General features: G+C 34.3%; 1 protein-coding gene across 1 annotated transcript; it reads right to left on the reverse strand.

Annotated features, from left to right (window-relative positions):
* Positions 1-2,748: 2,748 nt before the first annotated feature.
* Positions 2,749-3,681, reverse strand: LOC127558731 (olfactory receptor 10X1-like). Its single transcript, XM_051992001.1, has one exon. It carries the CDS (start codon positions 3,679-3,681, stop codon positions 2,749-2,751), a length of 933 nt encoding a protein of 310 aa, XP_051847961.1.
* Between the last annotated feature and the right edge of the window lie 11,126 nt (positions 3,682-14,807).

A 14,807-nucleotide genomic window follows, 5' to 3' on the forward strand; every position in this document is an offset into this window, starting at 1 on the left:
CATAAATATGTATATATATATTTTCCTTTCTTTTTGAATCTAAACATTTTATAGTTATGCAATATTTTTTACTTGATTGCATTTGCCATTTTAATGTTTCTCTTTATTCTAAATTTGTATTTCAAAGTTCCTACTACATTTTGGTCTTTTTATTAGGGATGCTTGGATATCTTTTATTTCTGTAAAAGAACATTTTCCCCCTTTTAAGATTATATTCAATTTTGCTTGATGAGTTATTTTTGGTTTAAGTCTATATTTTTTGACTTTAAGAAAATCATATTCCATGTATTCTGTTTTTATGGTGGTAGCTCCTAAATCTTGTGTGATCCCAAATGTGGTTACTGAATACTTAAACTTTTTTTTTTTAGCTTCTTGCAATGTTTTCTTATTTGACAAGGAAGCTTTGGATTTTGGCTAAGATGTTCCTAGAAGTTTTCTTTTTGAAGTTCCTTATATAAGGTTATTGACATATTCCTTTTATTTTTATTTTGTCCTCTGCTTCTAAGAGATCTAGGCAATTCCTTTCATGATTTATTGAAACATTATTTCCAAGCTTTTTTCTTGTTTGTAGCTTTCATTTGTCCATAATTCTTTTAAAAATGGTTCATAATTTTTAAAAAAATTACTTTAACATTTAAAAATTTTTTAACTTTCCAATACGACCTTTCTCTTAAGATCTTACCTACTGAAAAGGCAAGCAATGTGATACTCATAATATATGTGAAATAATGCAAAAAATATTCCTATTAACTATGCTGCAGATAGAGAGAGACAGGAACAGAGAGAGACATAGAGAGTGAGGGGGAAAAAAGAAAAAAAGGAAGGAAGGAAGGAAGGAAGGAAGGAAGGAAGGAAGGAGGGAAGGAGGGAAGGAGGGAAGGAAAGAAGGAAGACAAAAATTATGTTTCATCAATTCTCTCATGAAGGTGGACATTCCACAATTCTTAAATTGTTTCTTACTGATCAGTTTTCTAGGTTGACAGGAAATAGAAGCAATACCAGAAAGTTCTTCTATTTTTAAATTTTATTTTACTAATTCTTGTTGTCTCATGGAGCTATTGTTTGATTTATTAACTTGTTTGATTCCTTCTACTTTTCAGAAAATCTATCATTTGTCTAGATTTTATACATTTTCTACCAATCTGTTAATTTGCATTCCAATTCTCTCCAAGACTGCTCTCATTTCTTTACTAATTCTTTCCTGTACCACTGTCACTTCATTAATAATATTTTTTTAAACTTTTGCTTCATTTATTCTATGTGCAATCTATTTTTGTTGTTGTTTGGGAGGAGCGAAGAGAGAAAGGAAAGAGAAAAGCATAATTAGGGTAAATAAGATGGCAGGAATTAGTTATTTTAACTGTGAATATGATGGATTGTCCCATAAAACAGAAGTGGATAGTAGACTGGATTAAAAGTTATGGATGTGCATCACAACATAACATTTTCACTATTTCTGTTGTTGTTTACTTGGATTTTGTTTTCTTAATCATTTACTCATTTACTTTCCTTTTAGATCTGCAGCAAGAGAATTGTATAAAAATGTTTACACATATTGGATTTAACATATATTTTAACATGTATAACATATATTGGATTGCTTGCTTGCCATCTAGGGAAGGAGGAAGAGGGAAGGAGGCGAAAATCTGAAATACAAGGTTATGCAAGAGTTAATGTTGAAAAGTTGCCTGTGCACATGTTTTGAAAATAAAAAGCTTTAATAAAAAAAGAAAAATAAACCTAGTTCAACTTTCACAGGGAAAGGGGAGAAACTATTGCTCCTACAAAAACTACTCTTACTGAGAAGGGTATTGGAAAGAATTTGGTAAATCTTAAAGTATTATTAAAATAATATTTGTTATTCATCCTTTATTAATAAAACTTTATTTTACCATATGACCAGACCTTCATTAAGGTCTTTAATACAAAAGGGTCTTTAAATGAATATGCATACATTGACAAAAACATATGAGAGTCATATCATCCTGATTCATAGATAATTACTGATTACCTTAGTGAGACTAATTCAGGGATCTCAGGAAAGCTGCTATTTTTCTCTCCTCCTCTGTAATAAGCTGATAATGCCTAAAAATTCTACCATAAAAAACTCATTGATTCCCTTAAATATTACCGTCTTTGTGTTTTGTTTTACAGTACAGATTCTTCAGAAAAGAGTCAAATGTAAATGACCAATAAATTGGTTTGACTAGGTTTGCTAGGACTGGGGGTTGGGGTTGATGTCAGAACACCAAGGGTTTAGTCCTAAAAAAAAAAAGTGGACATATAAATGGGAGATACTACTGTGTGCCAAAAGAGGCTTGAGCTATTTTACAATTAAGTTGAAGATTTGATCTGTGTAACTTTCTCATTCTCAGGTTCACTCTTAATATTTTCAAAAACTGATCTCTCCACATCCAAGTGACTACTTTGTTTTTTCCTGCATATCACCACTATTCATCCTCCCAATAGCACATTCTAAATGCCCACGGGTGACTGGAATCATTCTCCATTGCCTGGATGTATATCTCTACCAATAGTCAATAGGAGGTAGAGGTTTCTCTTTAGGGGGAAATGGTTATAAGAATAGGAAAACCTCCTTTAAGTACACTGGACACATTTATGTAATTTCTATCATCTCAGAAACTGTTGTTCCTTTCCTCAACTTTGGAGAAAGAGAAAAAAATACAGGTAATAAGACAAATGACTCAGTGATTCTGAGTGTTTATTGCAAATGCCAACTACTCAAGATCATTTGGTCAAGGCAACTTTCTTGTCTAGCACTCTCTTCAGAGAATTTTTCATGTCCTTGTTTCTCAGGGTGAAAATAATGGGACTGAGAAAGGGTGTGACAACAGTGTAGGGGATAGTCATAAGAGCATCATCTCCCTCTTGTGCCTCTGGCTTTAAGTAAACAATGGCAGCAAATCCAAAATGAATGATGACCACAGTAAGGTGGGAGGCACAAGTAGAGAAAGCCTTTTTTCTCCCCTCAGCTGAGGGGATCTTCAGTACTGTAGAGAGAATGAACACATATGTAAGAATGATAAATAAGAATGTCCCCAGTAAACCTGATACTGGAATAACTATGACAGCAAGGTCTCTGATATCACTATTTAGGCAGGATAATTTGACTACTGCTCGCATGTGGCAGAAGAACTGTTTGATGAGATTGGGGCCACAGAAGGGTCCCCAAAATATCAACATTGCCTCTGTCAAAGAAACAAAGAATCCACCAATCCAAGCTAAAGCCACAAGTTGCCCACATGCTTTGTTGGTCATGAGTGTGGGGTAGCGCAGGGGATGACAGATGGCCAGGAACCGATCAAGGCCCATCACTGTGAGGATGATACAGTTGGTGCCACCAAGCCCAAGGAAGAAAAACATTTGGAGTCCACATCCTGGGATAGAAATGCGTCTATTGTTGGCCAACAGGTCTACCAGCATTTTGGGGATTATGGCTAATGTGTAGCAGGTCTCAGAGAAGGAAAGGGCAGCAAGGAAGATGTACATGGGAATATGAAGGACATGGTCCACCCAGGTGAGGGCCATGATGACCAAGTTGCCAGTGAGAGTAAGAAGGTAGACAAAGAAGAAGCAAACAAATAGTACAATCTGCCATTCTAGGTAGGCGGAGAATCCAAGGAAGATGAATTCTTCTAGGAATGTCTGATTGATCTTCATTGTCCTGAATTTTAGAAAGTTGAAAAATATACTTAGAACATTTCATATATCACCAACTCTCCATTAATTACATTTTCATGGATGAAAATTGTGACAGCACATCATGCATAAATCTTGAATTAGTTGAAGAAATCATTTACCTTTTCTTTTCCTTTTTTTTTTTCAAGGGAGAAAAATAATATTCAGAAGAACTTATCTCCTCAATTCATACATATAGTAGAGGCAGGATTTGAACTCAGATCCCCTAACACAGTCTTTTCCTGCTACCAAAGAACATTTTTAAAAATTTAAACCACAGTGTATACAACTCTGTCATTACATTAAATATGTTTTTCTGGACAAATTTCTGGAGAAATCATCTTTTGCTTAGGGAAAATTTCATGCCTTTGGATAAAAGTGAATTTTACTCTCTTGATATGGAATGGTCAGAGTTTAAATAACAAAGAAAGTACTCTGGAATTTGCTGGGGGGACAGAGAAAAGCAAGATTTTGAATTCAATACTAGTTGCAAAACTACCCTTTCACTTCTACCATCAACAAGGATCATTATTTCATAGAGAGAAAATGATCCTGACCCAGTATCTTATGTATCTCAGATACTGAATCAATATTGATTGAATAAATCATTGGTGAGTTGAATGGGAAGTAACATTCTTAATTTCCATTCTACATTCTAAGAATAATCTTGGAAAATGACTTGGAAAATGTCAGAAATCTCAGTATGAAAAACTGTCAGTGCAGATTAAAATGACATCCATTTATAAAGATAAAAGTAAAAAAAAACAGTAATTATGAGAGAAGAAAGAGATAGAAAGAACAAATATAAAAAAGCATCTCTCCAGATTTTTCAGGTTGGATATTCATTAAAAGAGATGGTTGATCATTTTTTTTCAGTCATTAGTTTATTACATTTACTTAGCACTTCCTATACACAATATGGTTAAGGTTGTAGGTGATATAAAAAGAGTCGCTATCCTACAGGACTTTACAGCCATACTTACAGATCACATATTTATGCTACTACTACCTTAGGAAGTGCTGCTCTGGTTAATAAGAACCCATCACAGGCTGAACTGATTCACAAGAGCTATTTTTCCCCACTGCCATGTTCTACTAAACTATAACCAGATCACAACAACTATTGCATCTGGAAAGGGGCTGTCAATTAACTGCCCTATTGGTTCACTCACCTACTCTGTAATTTCCCAGACCAAAACACCTTTTCCAATTCAGCACTTCTCTAAGTATTGTATTATGTATTAGAATATAAGACTCTTATGGACAGAGACTTTTCTTGCTTTTCACCATTTTTTTAACCTTTTTACCTTTTTTACATATTTACATTTTGTGTATCTGGCACATGGATTTTTAATTCATCCATTTGTGACACAGAATAGAATAAATTTCTTAGGAATTATATTTTAGGGGTTAAAAAGAGAGAGGGAGACATCTAGATTGTAGAGTTAAGATCACATGGCTTAAAGTCATAATATATGAATTTGAGTCATGTCTACTTGTCTTTAAAATAAGAATATAGTACTAAATGAATCTCAAAGATAGAGGGGACCTCAAAAGCTATCCAATACCATAGAAAATTGAACAAAATGGCCTTTTCCAATATGAGTATCTTCAAAAACCTATAGTAGGCATTAGGAAATTACTATCTTCTAAGGCAGCCCATTTTATCTTTGTAAAATAAAAAAAAAGTCTTTAAGAGATAGCAAGTAAGATTTTTTTTTTCATCCAACTTCTCAATGTCCGCCTATGCATACTAGTTCAGGGACCAAGAAGAAAAAGTCTAATTCCTCCACATTAAATGGCCCTTTATATTCATATATGAAGGCAATTCTCATAATCTTCTTGTTCATTCACTTTTTTCAAGGTATTCTTCAAAATCCCCAATTATTTTAACTTTAAATTATTTAACTTTAATTTATATTTTTATTATATATAAATAATATAAAATATTATTTATTAATATTTAACTTTAAGTTATATTTAATCTTAAAGTAATGAGAATAATAAAAACATTTAACTGCCTACAATGTCAGGCACTGTATATAGCACTTTATAGGCATTATCTCCTTTGATACAACCCTATAACGTAGATGCTATTATCATCTTAATGGATAGACAGAGACACACACATATGGTAGAGAGAAAGAGAGAAGGACAGAGGGAAGGGGAGAAGACAAAGAGAGAAAGAGAGGAAGGGAAAGGGAGAAAGAGAAGGGGAGAGAGGGAAAGAGGAAGGGAGGGGGAGAGAGAGAGAGTTCCTGACTTCAAGGATCTTATACTCTAATGGGAGAGACAATATATACAAATGATATATACGAGATTATTTGAAGATAATTTCAAAGGTAAGACATTTAGAGACTAGAGTTGAAAAGATTTGCATTGAAATTGAACTTCAGATAATTACTATATTATTTAACTACCTATCTCAAACATTGATTTTTGTAAGATTTTAAATTTTACTCCCTTCCTTCCTTACCTCCTTCCTCCCCAAGACAGAAAGCAAATTGATACAGGTTATACAAGTACAATCATTTTAAACACATTTCCAAATTCATCATTCTGTACAAGAAAAATAAGGCAAAAGGGGAAAGAAAAAACAAGAGAAGAAAAAATGAAATAAATAAACCAAAAAAAGGTTGAAAATATTATGTTTCAACTAACTTTCAGCCTCCATAATTCTCTCTTTGAATATAGATGGCATTTTCCATCCTGAGTCTATTGGGATTATTTTGTCAAGAAAAGTTGTCTCTCATGGTGGATCATTACATAATCTTACTTTTAGTATGTACAGTGTTGTCCTGGTTCTGCTCACTTCATTCAGAATCATTTCATGCAGTCTTTCCAAAATTATTTGAAATCAGCCTGCTCATCATTTCTTATATCAAAATAATTTGCCATAACATTCATATAGCATAATTTATTCAATCATCCTTCAACTGATGGGCATACACTCAATTTCAAGTTCCTTGACACTGCAAAAAGAGCTGCTACAAATATTTTAGTACATATAGGACTTTTCCCCTTTTTTATGATCTCTTTAGGATACAGATCCAGAAGTGACATTGCAGGATCAAAGGATATCCACAGTTTTGTACTCCTTTGGGCATAGGTACAAATTGTTCTCCAGAATTGTTGGATTATTTCACAACTCTATCAACAATGCATTACCAGTTCATATTTCCCACATCCCCTCCAATATTTATCATAATCTTTCCTTATAATTTTAGCCAATTTGAGAGATGTAAAATGATAGGGCAGAATTGTTTTAATTTGCATTTCTCTAATCAATATGAATATAGAGCATTTTTATGTGATGTTAAATGATTTGAATTTCCTCATCTAAAATTTTTCTGTTCATATCATTTGACAATTTGTCAATTGGGGAATGACTTGTATTTTTATAAATTTGATTCAGTAATATATTTTAGAAATGAGGCCTTTATCAGAAATACTGGCTGTAAAAAATTTTTTTTCCCCAGCTCTCTGCTTCCCTTCCAAACTTATTTGTTCAATTTTTTTTTGATTTAATATAATTAAAATTAAACATTTTGCATTTCACAATGGTCTCTATTTCTTGTTTGGTTACAAATTCCTCCCTTCTTCAAATACTTGACTCCTAATTTGCTTATAGTATCACTGTTTATGTCTAAGTCATGAACCCATTTCAACCTTATGTTGTGTTAATTTATGCCGCGTTTCTGTTATGCTATTTTCCAATTTTTCCAGCAATTTTTATTAAATAGTGGGGTTTTATCCCAGAAGCTAGAATCTTTGCATTTATCAAAGAATGTATTACTAGTAGTTGACTATTGTATTTTGTGTACCTATTCTGTTGCACTGATCCACTACTCTATTTCTTAGCCAGTGCTGAATGGTTGTGATGACTGCTGCTTTATAATACAGTTTTAGTCTAGTATGACTAAACCAAATGATAGCTATTATTATTAATATTAAATAGATGGGAAAGCCTTTCCCAGATGATAGGATTTTAATTGAGACTTAAAGGAAATCAGGAAAGTCAGGAGCTATAGTTAAGAAGAAAGAATTTTAGATGTGGTGAGGAAATAGTCTGTAAAAATGCACAAAACTTGGAAGAGTCTTTCATAGAGAACAGAAAATAAGCCAGTGTCACTGAACCACTGGTGGGGGTAGGGGCAAAGGGGAAAGTGTTCTCTGCTTTGTATCTATAAATATGTTTCTCTTTTCTCATCCCTCCTCTTCTTTCTTTGATGTGGGCAGTTTTGAGCAAGTATGAAAACAGAAGAGACAGAGCTAAGTTAGAAGAGTGAAGATGGGAAGAACTAGAGATTATTGGAATAAAGTTAAGGAGAAAGCTAGAAGTGAGGAACAGAGGGAATAGAATCATGGATTCAGAAAAAGTGTTAGGTTAAAAGATGTGTGGTCTGATGCAATGAGAATTGATTTGGAAATTAGAAGACCTGAATTTCACTATCAGCTTTTCTATTTACCAACTTTGTGACAATTAACAAGTCATTCAAAATGCCTGAACTCTAGTTTTCTCATCTGTAAAATGGGAATATTAATACTGGTATTACTTACCTCTCAGGATTATTGGAAGGAAAACACTTCATAACAATTCAAATATGCCATAAAAATATTGGTATTTGGGGGTAGGAGGGTCACTTCTTCCTCAGTAACTAACCTTTTGAAATAAGGTAATGGACACTGCAAAGACTTGGCCTCAGGATGTCACACAGAAAAAACCTGTAGGATCCCACCTACTTTATATTATTTGGTTTCTTTCAACGAGCATGTGGCCATAGATTAACATCAATACTGTATTTGGGATCCAACATTATATCTGCTTTTGGAAGCTGAAAAGATGAATAACAGTATCCTTACCTTTTTAACTAAAATCCATGGAGTGAAAAAAGAAGTTTTTCTTGGAGTGCCAAGAAAAATAATTGGAAACTATGGGTTGTTTTTTGCTTTTTTGTTTTTATTTTTTAAGTGTAGAAGGAAGAACTTTTGGGATTTAAAAAAAAGTCATATAGATAATCAGCCCAGAAATTAAGGCATCTCTAGAGAATGAAGAGATAATTGTTGAAGAAAAGAAACTCACCAAGTCATTACCTCAAATAGCCCCTTAGGATCTCTTGTCCAGAAGCTGAGATTTTCATTCTCTTAGCAATTTTTAAACAGTTAATTGGCAAAGCATTAGATCAAAAAATGATAGAAATTCTTTCTAATGAAGTCAACAGAAAAATAAGACAATTATAATTAAATTCAATGAAGCAAAAGTAATAGATTCTGATAAAAATGAGGAATACTGAATTCTAATATTTAAATACTGGGATGGCAATATTTCAAAATTTTCTTGGAAAACATAATACTTGGCTAAAATGATGATCTGATATGATTAAATGGTAATACCTTTCTGTACATGTTAAGAAGGATTTTTTTTAAAGTTTGTTTATGCCAAAGCTTTCACATGACTCACACTTCTTCTGTTTTTCTTTGCATGTTCTAATCGAAATAAGACTAGTACAGAGTCACAAGCTATAAATTCACATTTCATCTCTTACAAACACTAGCTATATGAACTTGAGTAAAACATTTTATTTGGGATTTAAAAAAATCATATAGATAATCAGCCCAGAAATTAAGACATCTCTGAGTCTGTTTTCTCATATGAAAATTAAGAGGACTGAATAAGATGATTTCTCAGATTCTCTTCTGCTGACATTTTGTGATTCCACTTCCTTACCACTTTCCCTTTACAAATTAAAAAAAAAAGTAATCTTCTACTCCAACAACTAGATCCTATATAAAGTTTTTTTTGAGGAGTATGTATTAAGGAAAGCTCTTAACAGCTTTTTTGTTAATAAGACATTTGCTTAGAATCCCTATTTTCCATGCCCTAATTACCACATGCAGATCTTTCATACTATAAACATCTATCTTTAAGTTTCTGAGTACTCTCCTAAGAAGATCCTGAACCCCTGAACTAATTTAAGGTATGAAGATGAGCTAATTTTGAACTGGTTTCTATAAAGTCCAGATGAAGCCCAAAATATTCCTACTTGTCTTCTTGATACTAAATGAAAGTTAAGTTGAGATAGCCTTCCCACTATGTTCATGTTATTTGTCCTTCATTAGTGAAGAGTACCATGACATCAGGGAGGTAACACCATGTTATACAAGTGAATTGAATTTCACCTGGAGAGATTGGTAGAAGGTTACCTGCCTCACATTTCCCTGCAGAGCCATTTAGGTTCTATGGCAACATATAGGATCAAGATAATTGGAGATACCCTGGATGAAATGGGAGACTTTGGGCCTTTTTAAGGTATGCGCTTCAAAAGATGTCGGTTTTATTGAGGTGGCTCCCATTCAATGATTAAGGGTAAGTAGCAATTGAGGCCAAGAGTTTCCACTTTCATCTAGTCCACCCCACCAAAAAAAATCTAAATAAATAAATCTGGGTGGGGAAGACCCCCAGGATTTCTGACTAAAGCAGAAATGATTGCTACTTAAATTCAATCTGAGTCAATCAGGACTCAAACAAGAAACAAATGGCACTTGGTATATGACCTATTAGTGACCAACTAGAATCAGATTGGTTTTGATTTAAGGCTTTGTCCTTAAGAAAGAAATCTAGCCAATAAATCCCAAGATATCTTAAATAGGTTCAGAAGTACAAAAGAAAAGGGAAAAAAAACTTTTAGGAGTATCTGTAAATAAAGATATGATACCCTATGTGGACAGAAGAAGGAAGGAAGGAAGGAAGGAAGGAAGGAAGGAAGGAAGGAAGGAAGGAAGGAAGGAAGGAAGGAAGGAAGAAAAGAAGGAAGGAAGGAAGGACAGAAGGAAGATAGGAAAGAAAAAGAAGGAAGGAAGGAAGGAAGGAAGGAAGGAAGGAAAATAGGAGGAAGATAGGAAGGAAGGAAGGAAGGAAGGAAGGAAGGAAGGAAGGAAGGAAGGAAGGAGGAGAGAGAGAGGAGGGAAAGGAAGGAGGGAGGAGGAGAGGGAGGGGAGGAGGAAGTCAAGGAGGAAGATAAGGGAGGGAGAAAGGAAGGAATCTTCCAACTGACCAATTCCAGATTGTGAGTCAGCTTTATTAACAGAAATTGTTGTTTGTCCTTCATTCTCAAAGAGCAATGACACAACACAGGGTAACCAAATGGTGAAATTCACTGCATGGGATTCACAAGCATTCTCAATAGCCACAACTTTTTTCCTAACTTTTGAGTGTTACAGGAACTAAAAAAAGAGTACCAAACTCATAGTAACAGACTGAAAACAATCATTGAAGCTGCTTGTTGAGATAGAAACACCAGATTTAGAGTCAAATCCCAGTTCTGCAATTTAATACATTCATGACTCTGGCAATGTATCTTTTCTCTCTCAGGGTAGGTTGTTGCTATACTTCAGTCATTTTTCAGTCATGTCCAACTCTTCATCACCTCAGTGGGAGTTTTCTTGGCAAAGATACTGGTGATGTTCTGTTCCTTTTTCTCCAACTCATTTGACAGTTGAGGAAACTGAGGCAAATTGGATTATGTGACTTTCCCAGAGTCACACAGTTAGCTAATAAGTGTTTAAGGCCAGATTTGGACTCAGTAAGATGAGTCTTCAGACATGGAATTCTATCAATTCTACCACCTAACTGCAAGAGTAAGTTAATCATTTCTAACATGATGAAATTGGATTAAATAAACTCTAAAGTCATTTCTTGTCCTAATCTAAATTTAATGATGCTATATTTCTTCTGCATCTCTCAGATATATAGATTAACTTTAGACAAGTGTCACTTTTCTAGCTGTCTCTTTCCTGATCCGCACATCCCTGAGCTATCGTCTCCCATGATGTAGTGTTGCAAATCTGGATTTTTAGACAGAAACATCTGGGTTTAAATCTTGTCTCTTATACTTACTATCTATGTAACATGCCCAAGTAATTTAAACTCTGTGAGTCTCAATTTCTTCATCTATAAAATGGAGATAATAATAGCATCTCACTTCACCCATGAAGTAATCATGATGACCAAATATGATAATTTGCATTCACAAGAAGTCCTTTTCTTGCATCTTTATATTTTCACAATTTGGACCAATCACTTGAGCTCAATGTGTATTTAATTCCTGCTTGTTGATTAAAGTTTTTTTGTAAACTTTAATGTCTACATAGCTGCTTACTATTATTAATATACTCCATAGTTTCAACCTAAATCTAAGAAAGCAGTTTACAATAAACTTAGTTAAAAGATAAATATATTCCCCAAATTAATAAATAAAAAAGCACAACAAAATCTATCTATAATAAAGGACCTGGGATTTTGTTATAACTATAGTATGAAAACTGCTTGCAATGCGAATCAAAGCTTGCAGTCACTTGCAATTTTAGTCACATTAAGCATAATATATACCATTTGAAACCACATTTTAAAAGATTCCAAAACCTTGACTCTATTACCCCATTCCACATTATATGAATCTCACTCAAATAAAATTGTTTATTGATAGATGATCAACTGGCTGTAATATTCACTCCATAGGCCCTCTGTTTTATTGCATATACACGATTTGGCTATGCCTTGAAATCTTCCAAAACATTTTCATAGAATCATAGATTTATAACTTGACCACAGAGGCCATCTAGTACAAAATTTCTTTAAACTGTGGGTTACTTATATGGGGTCGCATAACTAAATGTAGGTGTTGAAAAATATGATTTTTTTACCAATAAATGTTTGATTTATGTATCTATTTTATGTGTGTATGTGTATGTGTACACACACACACACACACACACACACACACACACACACACGCTGGTGTTGTGTAAAAATCTCCTGAGTAAAAGGGATTATTAGTGAAAAAAGTTTAAGAAGCCCTGTTCTAATTCATGCCTTTTGAGAGGGGGAAAAGGAAAGTTACAGAAATTAGATGACATACCTATAAGTAACCTATGGGAATTTCTCTCTTCTTTTCCCAAATCCATTGGTCTTTTAACTGAAAGAGACTTCCTCTTCCTTTTCCAACCTGCTTTCTATCTGAGTAGACTTCTTGAAGATTCCCAAAGATTAATTGTTCATTAGATTGACTTTCCTGATGGTCATAGCCAATACATCAAAATTACTAGATTTGGTTTGCAAAGAAGACAAAAAATTATGAGATGGCCACTGAGTTTGAAATATCTACACAGAGCCTATCCAGTGTAGCTTACACTGTCTGCTAAATTAAAATAAGTAGAACAGCATTTTACCCCAAGCTGGAACTGCTTATCAGTAAGAACTGATGTTCTCCAAACTCTAGAAGAATGGGAGTTGAGATTGGAGAGTTTCTGGAGCTATTTTCTCATAAGAGGTTGCCAAGGAAAAGAACTTTCTAGACCAACTTTGTAATTTGCTCTCATTAATTCCTTGTTTGCTTTTTCCTCACAGCATGTAATTTAGAGAATTCTACAGTAAAACTTTGGAGTATTGAATTCTACATACCTTTCTTGGCTCACAAACAATATCTCCTACAATGCAGTCTGGTATCTCATAGGAAAAATTGTCAATAAATGAGGAGTCAAAGACAAAATTTTCACAAGCATTTTATGTTCCTTTGCCTTAGACTTTCCTTCACCAGATCTCTATGGATACTGTCTATTATAGCGCATCATACAGATCACATTGATAAGGTTAATTTTGGGGGAGTTTGTTTAATTCATTAATTTGCAAGAACTAAGTACCTAATCTACATAATTCATTGTGTTAATCATTGAAAAAACCAAAATATATAATAAAATAAAATATAAATAATTAAATATATAAGTAAATATCTGATCCTGTCTATATAGCAATATATAGCTAACATTTATATAATGCTTAATATGTACCATACATTGTAAAAGTACTTTAAAATTATTTCATTTGATCTTCACAATTTAAGAAGTAGATGCTATTAATATCCCCATTTTATAGATTAAGAAAATGAATCAAACAGAGCTTAAGAGATTTGACCAGGATCACACATCTAGTAAGTATTTGAAACTCCATTTGAACTCAAATTTTTATTATTCTGCACTTTTGACTCTAACTCTAACCATTATGCCACATAGGGGATACAAGAATACTTCATTAAAAACTACAGGTAATAGCTACAGATTGAACTATGACATAACAGTTCCTGCATTGCAAAATAAGAAAATGATCAGTCATTCAACCTGCAAGAAGATGCACACTACTTTCTAAGCTCCTCTCATTCCCCTCATAACCAACTATTAAATTCAGCCTCAAAAATAGCTCTTCACTGCTTAAATTCATGATGATTAGAAGCACACAACTTACCAGCAGAAGATAATCTGGAAGATCACCAAGAAAGGTTTGTCCTGAGAGGCCAGGAATAGACTAGCACAGGCATGGAGAGACTAGCATCCTGAGCAGACCAGGGGCAGGGGTGATCTCTTTGGCTAGAGAAATTATAGAGATGACTCTGCTATAGGCTAACTGATCTGCCTTGATTACAAAGCAGTAAACTGGCAGAGAAATTAAAGCCTAAAACAGAGGGTACTTTAAAAAACTTCAGAACCTAACAAGATCTGGCAATAACCACTCAAACCTGGAAGTGACTCAGTCAGGCTTTAATGTAGCCCTGCAGCCACATCGTGCAGTTCAGAGATTTTGTGGGGGCAGGTACAAATCTTCACGGCAAGGGGCACAGCCTGAGCATTCTCTAATCTGCACAGTGCAGGGCCTGGGGCAATAGAACTTCCCCAGCAGACTGTGCTTCCTGGGGCAGAGACACATCCGGTAGCTGCAGGGCCATTCACTGTTCAGTGTCTAGCCCCAGGACAGTCATTATCCCACACAGTGGGGGTTTTTTGCAGGGCACTTTCCCAGCTCGGCCCTGCAGGCCTGACTTCTGGGTGGGGAAGTCTTTCCCAGAGCACTCCAGTATCTCACTGCTTTTTGTAGCTGGCTGGCAGGACAGCTACCGATCCATACACCTAGCACTGCTCTGTAGAGGAAGCTGGTAACCTCCTGGCTCTGAAGGCAGACACTACAAGCTTTAACAAAACAAGTAAAAAAATCAAAAGGATGATTGATAGTTTCTATACAGAAAGAGAGCAGCTTTTCAACCCTGAAAAGAATAATAGCA

The sequence above is a fragment of the Antechinus flavipes genome, chromosome 4, assembly GCF_016432865.1.
Source record: "Antechinus flavipes isolate AdamAnt ecotype Samford, QLD, Australia chromosome 4, AdamAnt_v2, whole genome shotgun sequence".
NCBI lineage: Eukaryota > Metazoa > Chordata > Mammalia > Dasyuromorphia > Dasyuridae > Antechinus > Antechinus flavipes.

Coding starts and splice junctions, on each gene's coding strand:
- LOC127558731 (XM_051992001.1), bottom strand. CDS start 3,681: ATGAAGATCAATCAGACATTCCTAGAAGAATTCATCTTCCTTGGATTC.